We start from the raw sequence: 16035 nt of genomic DNA on the forward strand, positions 1-16035 counted from the left end.
CTTGCTAAAAAATGAAAACTATTTCACTTGAATTAGGGTTTTTTGTTTTTTGCAACTAGGTAAATACCTTCGTGTTATTTTCTACTTTCATTAATTCAAAAAGAGTACCGCCAATGCCATCTTTCTTCAACACACCAGACCACTTAACGTGCACCAAGTGAGAATCCCAAGCCTCCATTTCAGGGTTACAAAGATGGTCAATGAATTGCCTTACCACTGTGATCCAGGACAAAGTCATCTTGGGCGTAACGGAATTTTTCAGGTCCACATGCAATAAAAACATCATCATCACCAAAAAAGTCTTGCAGACAAGTAACCTAAAAAAAAAAAAAATCATGTCCAAGAAATAAATTAGAAACATTAGAAGTGAAACAAAAGTCAGCAAAATTAAATATATTTTCTAGCCTCACCTATAATACTGAGTCAGAATGAAAAACTATTTAATCACACACGTTTCCAAGCATTTCACCCTCCACAGAGCACTTCCACACAATGTCTCCTGACCGACCTCAGAACAACAAAACGAGGGGCTCCTAGCTGGCATCGAAGTTCCTGTTTACAGGTGAAGTCAAGGGCATCCACAGGAGGCTCAGTGATGTATTCCAGGTTTCCCATTAACAGGTGGCAAAGGTGGGGCTGATGGAGGTCTCTGCTCCCAGTTTACTGGTCTACCCTTCTCTCCTAGCAACTCTATGTCCCAGCCGTGTCACCTTGGGCATGACCTCTCTGTACCTTTGGTATATTGCGCCTTAGGTTGTCCTAAGGATTAATATATGGAAACCCCTTGGAATGGGTGCCAGGCATATAGGTACTCAATGTGCTAATACTCACCTTCACCACCACCACCATCATTAAGATCAGAGGAAGACCTGCCATGAGGCTAATGATGGCCCTTCCAAGGCCCTGTACCTAAACGTAGTCTTAATTTCATATTCTTTTTTCACCCCGCCCTCCCCAATACTGTATCAGTGTCAGATCCCACAGAACCTGGACCCACCCCAGGGAGCACATTCATCCCTTCATCCCGGTGGTGACAAGAAGAACCATCTTCCAGGACTTTGGATATAAACAGGCTCCAATTTTACCTGGTTTTTTAATGGGATGTATGATAAGATTTCTTTTTAAAAAAGTACTCCTCTCCCAATAATAATGCAGTTAAAAAAAAATCAGTGCTCTATTACTTGAAAGGATTGAGAACCTCAATAATTCCTTAAGTCTTCCTGATCACTATTTAGCTTTTTATTGGAAAAAAAAAAAAATCTCACTCTAGAGTTAGAAAAAAATGCTCCAGAGAGAAGGTAGTGAACTATACACAATAAGTGGAACAGGCATGGAAACTGCTCCAGTCCCTCATCAAGCAAGATGTGGCTTCTGTACTTCATTAAAACTCAGCTCAGGTCACAGTGTTTTTAAGGCGTGTTTTAGTCAGTTTGGGCTGCTATAACAAATTACCATAGACGGGGTGGCTTAAATGACAGAAACTTATTTCTCACAGTACTGGAGGCTGGAAGTCTGAGATCAGGATGCCGGCATGGTTGGGTTCTGGTGAGAACCCTCTTCCTGGTTTCATCACATGGAAGCCGGGGGACAACACAGGAGGAAGCCAGCTCTCTCCTGTCTCTTCTTCTTCTTTTTTTTTTTTTTTGCGGTATGCAGGCCTTTCACTGTTGTGGCCTCTCCCGTTGCAGAGCGCAGGCTCCGGACGCACAGGCTCAGCGGCCATGGCTCATGGGCCTAGCCGCTCTGCGGCATGTGGGATCTTCCCGGACCGGGGCACGAACCCGTGTCCCCTGCATCGGCAGGCGGACTCTCAACCACTGCGCCACCAGGGAAGCCCCTGTCTCTTCTTATAAGGGCACTAATCCCATCATGGGGGCTCCACCCTCACAACCTCATGCAACCCTACTTATATCCCAAAGGCCCCACCTCTTAATAGCATCACATTGAAACCAAACAGGACCCTGTAGGGCTCCTGGACACAGATGCCTTTCTGTCCCCCATTTTCTTGTTTGTAGGGAACAGACTCCAGCCTCCATGACCTTCTCTGAGTTCCAAAGGGTAGATCTGAACAGATGCTAATCAAGGGAGGAGCACCCAAAAAACCACCAGAGGCCAGATTAAAGGAACCAGAGAAGCTCTTCAAGAAATTACCCGAGATCAGAGTAAAGGAGCACAGGCCCTGCACACCCTGATCTTATCAGCAACCCCACCCTTGAACTACTGCTATAAAACTCCGCATCAAATCCTCCCAGGTGGGGACACACAGTTTTTTGGGGCAGGACCCCACTGTGTCCCCCTTTGCCTGGCAAAGCAATAAAGCTATTCTTTTCTACTTCACCCAAAACTCTGTCTCTGAGATTTGATTCGGTGCTGGTGTACAGAGGCCGAGCTTTCGGCATCGATACTGGGGATTAGGGTTCCAAGATATGAATTTTGGGGAGACACAAACCTGCAGTTCACAATAGAAGAATAACATTTTTCACCATTCCTGTGAAACCTGTTTCTCTTCATCTCAGGTGGCAATCACACATACCCCTTCACCCTTGCTAGGGTCCTGGGAGTCATTCCTTCCTCCCTTCTTCACCAATCCCTCACATCATTTTTCCTTCCTACCCGGCTCCCAAATATTTCTATCCCTACTCCTTGGTTCAGCTTTCACTTCCTCTTGCCTGGGCGCCTGCCACTGCCTAGTAACAGGCTTTCTAACTCCAGTCTTTACTGCTCCCCTCCTTCCAGTCATCACTGTTCTCACAGGTGTGCAAATAAATGAAGACCCTGTGGGCACATGCAGTCTCTTAAGGTGCCAGGCTGCCCGCACCATTCACAGTGCTCACCGACCTCCTTCCTTGACAAGATAATGCTCCTTCACAGGGCACACCTGTTCTTTGTCATTGTCTTTGCCATTTCATCTGCACACCTGTTCCTCAGCCACATCATGACTTCTCTGGGTTCCCTACCTGTATGATGCTGGTGCTTCTTTTTTGTTAAACAGCGTTATTGAAACATAATTCACAAACCATACGATTCAGCACAGAATTCAATAGTTTTTGGTATAGTCAGTTCTGCAACCATCACTACAATCTATCTGAGAATATTTTCATCATCTAAAAAGAAACCCCCAGGCCCATTACCGTTCACCCCTCATGCCCCCATCTCCTCATTCCCAAGCACCCATAATCTACGTTCTGATTCTATGGATTTGCCGATTCTGGACGTTTCATTTAAATCAAATCATACAATGTGTAGCATTCTGCAACTGGCTTCTTTCACTGAGCATGTTTTTAAGGTGCATACGTGTTGTAGCACATATTAGTACTTCGTTCCTTTCTGTGGCTGAGTAATATGCGGTTGTATGGATATATACCCCATTTTGTTTATTCATTCATTAAGAAATTACTTAATGGACATTTGAGTAATTTCTACTTCAGTGTTGGTTCTTACTACTATATTTTTTCCCATGCTGTTTCTCAGCCTGAAGTGGTCTTTCTGACCACTCTTTGGTGCTGTGACCTCCAGGTAGGCAATGATATTTCTGATTCATCATTCCCTAGGGTCTAGGAGAATTCTGGCTTTGGTGGATGCTTAATACATGTCTGTTGAGTGAACTGTGGCTTGGTATGGAGCTGCTCCTATTGGAATTGAGTTCTCAGACACAGAGTAACTTCTCTGGGGTGAGTGGTGTCACAGATGCAATCTCCACTGCCATCTCCACCATCATCACTTAATGTAAGACTTACAGAATTTAGGCATCACTCAACCTCTCAGAATTGTCTCTCTGTGTTGCATATGTGTTACCTCATTAATCCCTACAACATCCCTGAGGTTGATACTATTAACACTCCTCATTTACAAACAAGAAAACGGATCTAGAGTGACCAACCTGCCCCCACACAGGTAATGAACACGAGCACAGGAATTTAGACACAGGTCCTCCATATCTATATCTCTGCTTTAAACTTAACACCATGGTGTCATGTACACACTGCTAATATTTAAAATGGATAACCAAAAAGTACCTACTGTATAGCACAGGGAACTCTGCTCAATATTATGCAACTAAATGAGAAAATAATTTGAAACAGAATAGATACATGTATAACAACCACTTTGCTGTACACCTGAAACTATCACAACATTGTTAATCAACTATAGTCCAATATAAGATAAAAAGTTAAAATAAATAAATAAATAAACTTAACACCATGGTGCCTCCCCTATGTGGAATCCCGGAGTTCATCTTTCTACTTTTATCTCTCTCTTTTTTTTTTTTTTTGCCGAGCTGCACAGCATGCAGGATCTAACCCCAACCAGGGGTCGAAACCCATGCCCCCTGCAGTGGGAGTGCAGAGTCTTAACCACTGGACCACCAGGGAAGTCCCTTTCTACTTTTATAGTTCTTACCACATTCCACCTTGCTTTATAGTCATTTATGTCTCTCATATCTCCCACTATTTTGTTTTTTACACACATACATTTAATAAATGGTTCTTAAATGGAACTGAATCCAGTTTTACTTCCTTGGCCAAATAAAACAGACATCTACCAAAGTTTAATCCATGTTTTAAAAAATCAACATTTCATTTGTTTTTGTAATCAATTTAGCATGAAAAAATGACAACTGAATTTTCTAAAATATACCTGTATGAATGTCTGTTTGAAAAGTCAATTAATTTTTAATTGATTTTATTACAAGAAAACATTTCATCTGGCACTAAATTAGCTGGTATTTGAGTAGAATAAATGCCAAAGTAAATACTTAAGTTGCCTATTATGTGGAATAAAGGTATTTATCAAGTCTAAGGAATATAAGAGATCAAAAGGTGGTTTATTCCCCCTCCCCCAGCAGTTCTGTTTATTGATAGTTCTTCCTAACCAATTGTTTAATGATTTCACCTGTCAGTATAAGTTTGGCTTTCCAAACATAGTTTGCATAAGATGTCTGCATCCCTTTAATTCAGATTCTAGCCATTAAGTACATATCTGGTTAAACAGTTAACCAAATTATATAATTAGTAATTGGTTCAGATTACTTCAAATAAGTCACCACTACTCTCAAGAAACGATAGCTGTCATATAAATAAATGATAAACTGAGATAAGCAAACATGCATTTTGGCTAATTTTATTTTATTAACGTGTACTCAGGATACCAACATACCTCATAAAATATTAACCAACTCCCGTTTTCATTCATTCAACAAATTTGTATTGAGAACTTATGTGCCAGGCACCACGCTAGGTGCTACAAGAAACATCAATAAAACAAAACGAAACAAACAACAACAAAAAACAGAGCGAGAAAGAAATCCTTGCCCTCATGAAGCCAGTGTGAGTTGACACAGGATAAAAATGCATAAGTAAATTTATGCAATGTCAAAAGGTGATAAGTGCTACAGAGAAAGAAAACAAGGATGGGGAATAGTGAATGCAGGGCATGGGTGCTGCAATACTAAACAGCTTCACTGCAAAGGTAACATTTGAACAAAATATTAAGAGAGGTAAGGGAGAAGCTGCATGAATGTCTAGGGATGGAGGTGGGAGGGCAGTGTTCCAGGAAACAGAAGAGAATATTCAAAAGCCTTGGCATGGTCACGGGAAACAGTCCTGGAGCACAGCTAGAGGGGGAACAGTCATTGCAGGAGAGCAGGTCAGCAAGGTGACGGAGGCAGGCAGATGGGGTAGGGCTTTGTCAGCTGCCGGTCAGGACTTTGGCTTTCCTCTGGGTGAGATGGGAAACCACTAGAGGCTTTGGAGCAGAGGACCGCATAACATGACTTAACTTTGAACAGGATACACGGCGCTCAGACTAAACTCCAAAAGGGCAAAGACAGATGGCAGCGTAGTTGGAGGCTATTGCTACTCAGGCAATGAGAGTGGCCTGTGCCAGGAGTGGATGGAATGAGAAGGCTATGGGGACCTGAGAGAAGAGAGAAGAATGTGATGGCTCAGGGTTTGTGGCTTGAGCCACTAAAAGGATGGGCCTGGGGCTCCCCTGGTGGCACAGTGGTTGAGAGTCCGCCTGCCAATGCAGGGGACATGGGTTCGTGCCCCGGTCCGGGAAGATCCCACGTGCCGTGGAGCGGCTGGGCCCGTGAACCATGGCCGCTGAGCCTGCGCGTCCGGAGCCTGTGCTCCGCAATGGGAGAGGCCCCAACAGTGAGAGGCCCGCGAACCGCCAAAAAAAAAAACAAAAAAAAAAGGATGGGCGGAGAGGATGCCCACGAACTTAGATTTGGCATGTGAACTGCGAAATGCCTATTAAACATCCAGGTGGAGGTGCTGGGTGGAAAGTGGGATATAAACAAATCTGAATTTCATGAGAGAGATCTAGCCTGGAGATATAAATTTGGGACTCACCAGCATAGGAATGGTATTTAAAATCTTGAGCTCAATGACAGCAATTAATGCACAGAGGGAAGCAGTCTAAGCCCTGAGCTCCGAAACCCAGCAACTTTACAAGGTCAGGGAGAAGAAGCAAAAACAGCGAAGAAGACTGAAAGGGAACAGTCAATGAGGGAGGAAGGAAAGCGAGTGCTTGTAGTTTGCTGGAAACTAAGATAAGAAAGTGTTTCGAGGAGGAGGAGCAATCAGCTGAGTCAATGTTACTGACGGGCCATGTAAGATGAAGACTGAGAAGTGACCACTGAATCGAGCAACAAGGAGATTGCTGGTCCTGAAGATCAGAAGTAGTTTTGGTGCAGTGGTTGAAAAGAAAGTCTACTTGCAGCACCTTTAACAGAGGACAGGAGAAGAACTGGAGACAGTGAATGCAGACAACTTTTTCAGGGAGCTGCAACTGGAAAAGTGGAGCAGAGGAGTGGGGAGGCGACAGAAGGAAGCAGGGAGTCCATGGTCAAGAGAGCTTGTTTTCAAGATGAGAGAGATAACACAAGTTACTAGGCTGTTGAAATGATCTAGTAGGACAAAAATGGTGAGGCAAGAAAGGGAATTGCTAGAGCTGCATCCCTTTGTGAGAGGGCATGGGATCAGTGTGCAGGTGGAAGGGCTCGACTTGCATGAGACTATGGTCAGTCTTTGGCAATAAACAGAACCAGGTGGAAGCTGCTAGGTGGGGACATGTGGTGGGGGTGGGAGAGCTGGTGGATTGCTTCCTGCTTCACTGAGAAAGCTTGAAGCAAAGTCATCAGCTCAAAGTGAGGCAGGGGCCAGGGGTGGGGGAAGGAGGAAGTACAGCAGACTTGTGGAGAAAAAAAAAAGGTGTGGAATTGCAACCTGTGATTGTGGGGAGAATGAATGGGGAGGGAAATATGACATGCCTGCAGGCAGCAATAGGGGCACATTCAGGGTCCCACAGCCTGCATAATAGACATTCTTGCTTCTAAAACTAGAAAGCAGCTACCCAGCCACTACAGTGTTTTAGAAAAATCAAACCGTTTTAAGCTGGAATTGTTACCGTTTCATGGGGTTGCACCTGACCGGTCAATAGAAGAAAATCGATAGGAACACAGATGATGCAAAAACCTAGATTCCACCGATAATGAGTAAATAAGGAATGAATGGGAACTTCTCTCCCACTGCTGCTGCTGATTTAAAATACAAGTCTCTGTTCATATTTTTCACAGTGTAAACATGGACTGTTTTGCACTGTCATTACTGTGTTTAACTAAACCGTAAACCTAAAACACGCTAGAAACAGAACGCCAGCAGGCAGAGATGCAAGTTGATGAGCATGATTAAAGGTGAGCTAAAAAACTAACAGGCACAGAAGAATGAGCAGATTTCAGTTCTGTTTCTACTTTCATTGTACAGGATAACTCACTTATGGTATTGTTTAAACTACAGATGTCCGTGCAGGAAGCACTGGCTCAGCACAAGCTTTGCTGGGAGCAGAGGACCACCGTGCTGCACCTCCTCCCTTTCATACAGGTGGGACCTTGAGGAGATACTTAACCTCTCGGAGGCTCATTTCTCTGTCCACAAAACGGGCAGCAGACCAGTTTCATTTCGTCTTTAAGGGAAAAATGTGATAGTACGTGAAAGGAGCTCGTACATGTTATTTCTTCATTTTCATTAATTCACGGCCTCAAATGTTTTTTTAAAAATTTAACTTAATGGATAATCTTTTCTTTAAGTATACACAAAAAAATCATACGTGCTTTCCTACAAATTCAATAAATTAGATATTTTCCGAGAAAAAAAATCACTGACAACTTGGAAAGCTGCCACTGATCGTCTTCACTTGTGGAAAAATCACTGCCTCCCAAATTCAGATATCTTAAGCTCCCAGAAATTCTACACAAAAATGTGATTCATGTAATATACGATAAACACATATAGGTATACATATGACATGTAAAATATATATAAATGTTTATATGCACATATTAAAAAATGTTTCTCCCAACAGCTCCCTAGAATAATTACAAACGAGGAAAAGAATTAACTTAAATGTAATAAATCAAAGCAAAGCATTGACTTATATCTATGTATGTAAGCTATACCTATAAATGTCAACATTTTTAGATAATATAAAGACAGAACTGTAAGCATAGCAATCTAATTTTATGCCAAAATTATATTTGTGTAATACTAGGCCTCCATGTAATGCAGTCATTACTTGCCCATGCTTAAATTTCACAAGCATATGGGACCACATACTTAATTGTTCTTCATAGTGCCCCAAACTCAGTTGATACTTTTCAAAGTAAAACATCTGAGGGACCTCCCTGGTGGTCCAGTGGGTAAGACTCCACGCTCCCATGCCGCAACTAAAGATCCCACGAGCTGCAGCTAAGACCCGGCGCAGCCTAAATAAATAAATATATTTTTTTTAAATCTGATAAAATGCTCAGGGTCTGATGTAAGCTAAAATAACTCTCTCTCACCAATGGAAGCCACATTAGTTTACTACTGTACATTCAATCTAACATGAATCATGCCCCTACTATATGCCAGGCATAAACAAAAGACAAGAAGCACACAGTCTAGTGGTGGAGATGAACAAGAATAGTAGTAAGTACCATCAAAACGTTACAATAAGGGAATGCTGTAATAGAAGAACACCCAAAAGAAATAACCTGATGAAAAACAGCATCCCGTAAAATATTTAATACCTTTAGAATATTTCATACGTTTGGACACTTAGATAATTCTACCTTTCATAGTTTTTTTAAACATATTTCTTGTTCTTCAACTCTGGTGGTCTGTTTGCTCCTTTTACCATACATTTTTAAAACTGGCATTTAACACTGAGTTATGGGCCATGTCACTAAACCTGACTCAGAAAAAAACGTTATCAATACCTTGAATAATGTCTCAAAGTCATTCTTAACAGGGTGAGGAAAAGCGTATCAGTTTAGAAGACCTCTTACGGTTTGCTTCTAAATTCTTTTTTCCATGCAAGAAGCTCCTCACGAATAATGGATGTTCTGCGGCTTACGAAAGCAAGCTACACACACGAGGGGAAAGTAATAATTCTGCTAAGGTACAAAATGAAAGCCATCAGCAGGCTCTAAGGGGGAAACATCAGACTGAGAAATAGTGTATCTACAGGAGCATATCTGAGTTTTCCAAATGAATGTGGGCCATTTAAAAACAGTAATTTTTCTATCCTTCAGTCGACAGATTAATTAGATCAGGGTAAAAAGGTGGCAGCCATAATTCCAGTGCTAGTTCTTAATAGATTGCCCCAACCACTTTTTTTTTTTCTTTCTCTTTTTGGTCTCTGTCAAAGGATACAGAAACAAAGGGCTTGGGGTCTGATAAAAATACTATGCATGTATTAGGAGCATAATAAACCTTTTCCTCCAAAGAAAAAAGGTGGAGGACACAGAGATGTCATCCTCCCTGGACACTTGCTTTCTGAACTACAGAAGGTCTCCATTTCCTGACCCCCTAGCACTCTGGAAATCTTGTGTTTCTTACCCTTTCCAGAGTTACAAAGGAGTTGTTGGTAAAGCAGGCTGGATTTCTCTAAGATCACTTCCTACTACAAAGTTGTATAGTCTAAGTATTTTAGTTTCTAAGAAAAGCTTATTTATATTTTAGGACAATGCTTTCAGAAAAGTTAAGTGCATTTTTCTGTGAGAGAAACAAAGGAACGCTATTATAAGTGGGTAAACAGCAGTGTCCATTTGGGATTTATTTCTGTTCGTTTCAGCTTCGCATTTCCTCAAAGAGATCGTCGTCAACGCAATCTTCATGCCCTCCAAATCCAGGTGTTGCCTTAATACTTACTCTGTAATTTGCCCAACATAGATACTATCATTGAGGCAATTGCCTGGTTTTTGCGCCTGGACCTCTTACCAGAGTGCGAGTTCCACACATGTAGGATCATTGTCTTGGGCACCACTAGAATTCTAGCATACTAGCAATACATAGCACCTAGCGTGTAGGATCTGTTCAGTAAATTTCTATGGAATTAATGAAATGCCCTGAGTCCCTCTTCTTCCAGGTTCTTCTTATCAACCCGTTATCATGCAAGGTAGTCTTTGTTCCCAGATTTATGATGTTAGTTTTCTATGCCAACATAATCTATAAACTCTTTGACCACACCAGTCAAACCCTTAGCTCCCTATAGGAGGTATTCAGCAAATACTTGGTAATCAAATTTTGGCTCCAGATACCTTAAAATACTCATCTTAGATCATGTAAGCCCTTTCAGGAGTTAAACCTCATCATGATTTTAGAGTGATTTGAGAAAAACTGCTTATGAACTCTACTACTGCAACCACTTGGTAGAGGAAAGCATTTGCAATTAAACTTGCCATTTGGTGCCATTCAAAAATACTTGGGGTTCTATCAAATAAGGATCTCTTGAGATACTTTCGAAGCCTATTTTATGGAAAATCTCCAAGACCTGATAAAAATGCAAAACAAACATCACTGGATCTCAGTGAGAGACTAGTTTAAACTAACACCAACTTATCTAATTAGAGTCAGGGTCAAAATCTTAGCACCTGGGGCTTCCCTGGTGGCGCACTGGTTGAGAGTCCGCCTGCCGATGCAGGGGACACGGGTTCGTGCCCCGGTCCGGGAAGATCCCACGTGCCGCGGAGCGGCTGGGCCCGTGAGCCATGGCCGCTGAGCCTGCGCGTCCGGAGCCTGTGCTCCGCAACGGGAGAGGCCACAACACTGAGAGGCCCGCGTACCACAAAAAAAAAAAAAAAAAAATCTTAGCACCTTTGAAATGTCTACCTTTTGGAGTAAGGATCTCACTTTATCAAAGGAATAATGGCATGATGGATATCAGAAGTAAAAAAAATACATGTTAGAATTTATGGGTTTTCTTTCATTTTAACTGTGTGTGTATAGGAAAGAAAGAGGGAGAGAGAGAAAGAGAGAACAAACGTCCACAGTTCCTGTTGAAATCAAATGCTTTCACTATCAGAGTTCAGCTTTGAAAGGTGGCCTCTACAGAAGAGTAGTTAGGCAGCAACATTTTTTTCTAGCTTACTTCTAAAGAGCATTTGAAGGAGCTCCAGAAAGAAAATCCAGTAAGTGGCTTATATTTGAAACTAAAATTATTATATAGGCCTTTAATGGAATTGCATCGATACCCTTGCTTTTGTTTTTTCCTAAGAAATGGTCACATTACAAGTCATAAACTGCCAAAAGAGAACTGCATTTTGAACCCCCCATAGACTATTGTACCATACTTTTTCTATCATATAAACAAACAGAAACATAACTTCTTTTTAATATTTAAAAAATCCAAAGAACAATTTTAATATACAGTAAAGGATAAGCCTAATAATATAACTGCGTGAGCCATTACCTTCCTGTTTCTATTGCTAGCAGGGGACACTTTTTTTTTCCATACACTGCCCTTATAGATACTTGAAAGCTATAAATTCAGCAGATTGACTTCACCATAACTAGCATTATCCCAGACACACACCACTACCACTGCTACCACCACTCTTTTTTTTTTTAACCAGTTCTATCTCTGGAATATAAGTTCTGTTTAAAATGAACAGGGAAATCACACCTGAAATAAATAAAATAAGTCATTTGGTTCTTCCAAAATGCTAGAAACAACAACCAGAAAAATAAATTCACAGGTCAGTCGGCAGGGGCTGGGATTCTCCCCATTTCTTTACCCTCTACCAAGAATACAATCAGCATAAACAGCCTGCTTTGTTCCCAGTAAATGCTGGCTAGCCTGCAGTCAGGGAAGGACTCCTTTCTACAACAAAAAAGAAAGCTACTTAGAATAGCAATGTTTTTCAGCTTCCCGTAAAACCATTCAGCCGGGCACCCACCAACCAAGTGGCTGCCATGGAAACAGAACTGAAGCTAAAAGATGACGGTACTTACAGTAAAGGGCTTCTCAGCGGCATCTGCAGACAACTCTCTACATTTAGTTTGCTTTCATTTAAAAATACTGGACCTAACCTTCCTTTTCTCACTGTGGCCTCCCCATAATAATGATGATTCTCCAATCAAGACTAATCATAGAATCTTGAGGCCAAAGATTTGTTTCAGGAAGAAACCTTTGAAAAGACCTTGAAAAATTCAGAGATAGTTAGCTAGGAAACGTTATTCTGGGAGGAGACACCAATGATCACTCTTCCTATAAAGGAAATGATTTCTAAACTGACCCTCTGACTGCCCCCCACTGAGGGCTCCAGTCTTAATTCCTACAGGAAAAAGTTTCAAATCTACTCCAGAGCTTTCCACCAAGGGAAAGAGGCTGGAGCCAAATTTTAGAAGAATTCAGGTGAAAAAGTCAGAAGAAATTTATTAAACCAACCATCATAATTTTCCTCTAATTCTGAAGTGGGAGCCAAATGTTTTCAAGCAGATGTGACTAGAACTTTGCGTCAATGTTCCCTAGCACTCCGGCATCTTCCAACAATAAACAAACAATGAAATCATAAGTGTTACAGAAGAGGCAACTGAGAACCAAAATGAAGGTGGCAATTTTCTAATCCAAATTTTTCTGTTTCCAACAGAAAGCGAAAGGGAACAAGCACCCACGGCACACTCACCTACACACTGTACACCACGAATCTCTCATTTACACATCAAATTCATTGAACCCCCCAGAACAACCCTGTGAAGTGGGAGCGATTTTTCCAATTTTACAAAAAAAGAAACAAAGGCTCAAAGAGGGTAAGTAACTCGATCAAGGTCACACAGCCAGTGAGGGAGGAGCTGAGATTTGAACTCTGCCTGTCTGACTTGGAATGTATCCTTTGTACTTGACCACACACTGTCTCCCTAAAGAAGAAAACAGTGTGATTTACAATCTATGAAAATGGCATAAGAGACTTTATAGAGATAAGTCAGAGAAGTTTTTATACTTGTCTAAAGCCCAAATAACCAGACCATTTTTCTATGTCATACTTTTATGAAGTAAATGAATGGCAAGTATGTAAGTGTATATCTAAGTTTTTTTTTTTTTTTTAAGGATCAACTTCTAAGTAATGCCATAAGGTCAGTACAAGTTCGGGCCAACCTCCTATACTTTAGGGAATACTGAATATATTCTGAAATTGATATCTTCAAACAAACTGGCTAACTCTTACTAAAAACAAATTACAAGCACAAGTTGGAATCATATGGTTTTTAGAATAGGACTCCATTTGCTGCCAGACTGGAGATTCTTAGAGTATAATATGTAGTAAGAAATATTGTGACCTTTAAGATTTTAACATAAAGGCAAAACCTGCAACACTTCCCAGAAATTCATCCTCTGCACCCAGTTTAGCATATGGTAAGCACATTCAGGTAGTAAAGACCCTTGGAATCAAGACTAAGAGAACCATTAGTGAAAGGGGTATGGAAAAACTTGGTCAGTTAATTCCATACTTATTCTGGAAAACACCAACCAACCATTCAGCACCATCAGAGCAAACACCATTACATGCTCTAATGTAGTAGGGCTATTTAGGTTTGTAGGAAAATCATCCCTATCTTTATTTTTTTAATAGTTTTTTTTTTTTTTTTTCCTTTTTTGGCTGTGCCCTGCGGCTTGTGGGATCTTAGTTCCTCAACAAGGGATAGAATCCAGACCCTCGGCAGTGAAAGCCCAGAGTCCTAATCACTGGACCGCCTAGGAATTCCCCTTATCTTTAAAAAACGAATCATATCTGTTTTTTATGTTTCTTTCATCTTTTTTTTTAAATTAATTTATTTATTTGTTTTTATTTTTGGCTGTGTTGGGTCTTTGTTGCTGCGCGCGGGCTTTCTCTAGTTGCAGCGAGCGGGGGCTACTCTTCATTGCAGTGCATGGGCTTCTCATTGTCATGGCTTCTCTTGTTGCAGAGCACGGGCTCTAGGAGTGTGGGCTTCAGTAGTTGTGGCATGAGGGCTTCAGTAGTCGTGGCGCATGGGCTTAGTTGCTCCACGGCATGTGGGATCTTCCCGGACCAGGGATCGAACCCGTGTCCCCTGCATTGGCAGCCAGATTCTTAACCACTGCGCCACCAGGGAAGTCCTGTTTCTTTTATCTTAATAAAGTTATTTTCCTCCTCCCTTGCCATCATGCTCTGAACCTTCACTTCTTGTATCAAAAGGACCACCCCAACTACTCTTTTAGCAGCCCCTCTGCCCACTTCTAATTCACTGTATTTAACGTTTGAGAGAGCTATCTTAGGTTTTGTGAACCAGTGTAAAGGAAGAGTAAACTGGGTGAGAATCAGAGGCTTTGTTTGGAAGGAAAGAAACTTTAGTGCCCAAATTTTACACCATCTAATGACAAAGTTCCCTTTGTATATTTTCCTAGTTTTAAGCTATGGTCCAGCCTGCCGAGTAGGCTAGAATTGAGTCCAGAATAAGTAGGCAGTTCTGTGTTGCAGAAACCTTAAGATGTTGCTTTCTACAGCTACACCTATTTTCACCATGACAAGGAATCAAAATTTTCATTTTCAAACCAACATCAATCCTACATGAAAAGCAATGAGAAAATATTTTCCAACACAGTCTTCTTAGCAGAGGGAAGTCTCACTTTTACAGCCGAGAAATCCTCTGAATAAGTTATATGCCTGGGGCTATTTAGAAATGGAAAGCATGCCATCCGTTTGAATCATTTAGGGCAACACTTTTTAAAGGAAAGCGATATTGGCAGAGGCAAATACCACAATTAGATTTTCCTGTTTAAAAGGCACCTGTTCCTGAAACACAGCCAAGATTTGTTACACTAACATATACATAACTGATTTGCAAGTTGTTAGAACAAGTCCTTAGTTTAGGAGGACTTACAGCAAGATAGCAGCAGTCAGAGTCATCAGTTTATCAAAGATACAAACACCCACAGAAGAGTTGTATCTATTGACTGTGCACCGCTACTCCCATTTGTGTGAAACTTTAGAATGAAGGTAGAAAAATCTTTTTGTTACTTTTTCATTTTAAGGTAATTGAATATATTTAGGACCAAAGAGTAATGTCCAGCCCCCAGAGTTAACAAATGTTATTTGGTCATGTTGGCCTCAGATCCCTTTAATATATGGAAGTAAAACATAACTTAAAATCTCTTTTGTTCCTGGTCCCAAGCCCCAACCCCCTCCCTCTTGCCTGCCTTTCTTCTCCACCACCCCAGGAAAATATTATGACGTATTTAGCCTGGGTCCTTCCAAGCCATGGTTTTAGACTTTGTATCATAGACAACCAGCAATATTGTTCAGTATGCTGTAAAAACTTTATATAAGTTAAAGCATACTAAATACATCATCCTGCAATTTGCTTTTTTCACCCGGTATTGATTTTAAAATGTAGCCAGGCCTTAGTTTTTCTTATTCTTTTTTTTTTTAGCTCATTAATCCTTTCCTAAAGTTTTTGTTTTTAAAAGATTATCACTGTACCATTTAACATTACTATTTTTGATTGCAAAGATAAATTGTACATACCCTCAAAACTTTCAGATAAATGCCTATTTTCTCAGACTATTCATTTCAGTTTATATATTATAACCATTAGGTTAACCAAGTAAGTTCCCAGATAGAATAACAGATGTGTGAGTCAATTCCTTCTTTGCCCACAGACTTCATCTCCAACTATGAGAAAGGAATGTGCAGCAAATGCTTGACATTTAGGTCTAGAGACTTAGGCATAACTGTTATTCCAAGAACAG

General features: G+C 41.0%; 1 protein-coding gene across 11 annotated transcripts in view; it reads right to left on the reverse strand.

Moving 5' to 3' along the window:
• DCLK2 (doublecortin like kinase 2) overlaps window positions 1-16035 on the reverse strand; it is a 277071-nt gene that overhangs the window by 61290 nt on the left and 199746 nt on the right. For all 11 annotated transcript variants that reach the window (XM_030878194.3, XM_030878193.3, XM_030878189.3 and 8 more), the window contains exon 3: window positions 215-317. In XM_030878194.3, coding sequence (XP_030734054.1) covers window positions 215-317 — 103 coding nt within the window. The remainder of the gene's footprint in view (window positions 1-214; window positions 318-16035) is intronic.

The sequence above is a fragment of the Globicephala melas genome, chromosome 5 (genome assembly GCF_963455315.2).
Source record: "Globicephala melas chromosome 5, mGloMel1.2, whole genome shotgun sequence".
NCBI lineage: Eukaryota > Metazoa > Chordata > Mammalia > Artiodactyla > Delphinidae > Globicephala > Globicephala melas.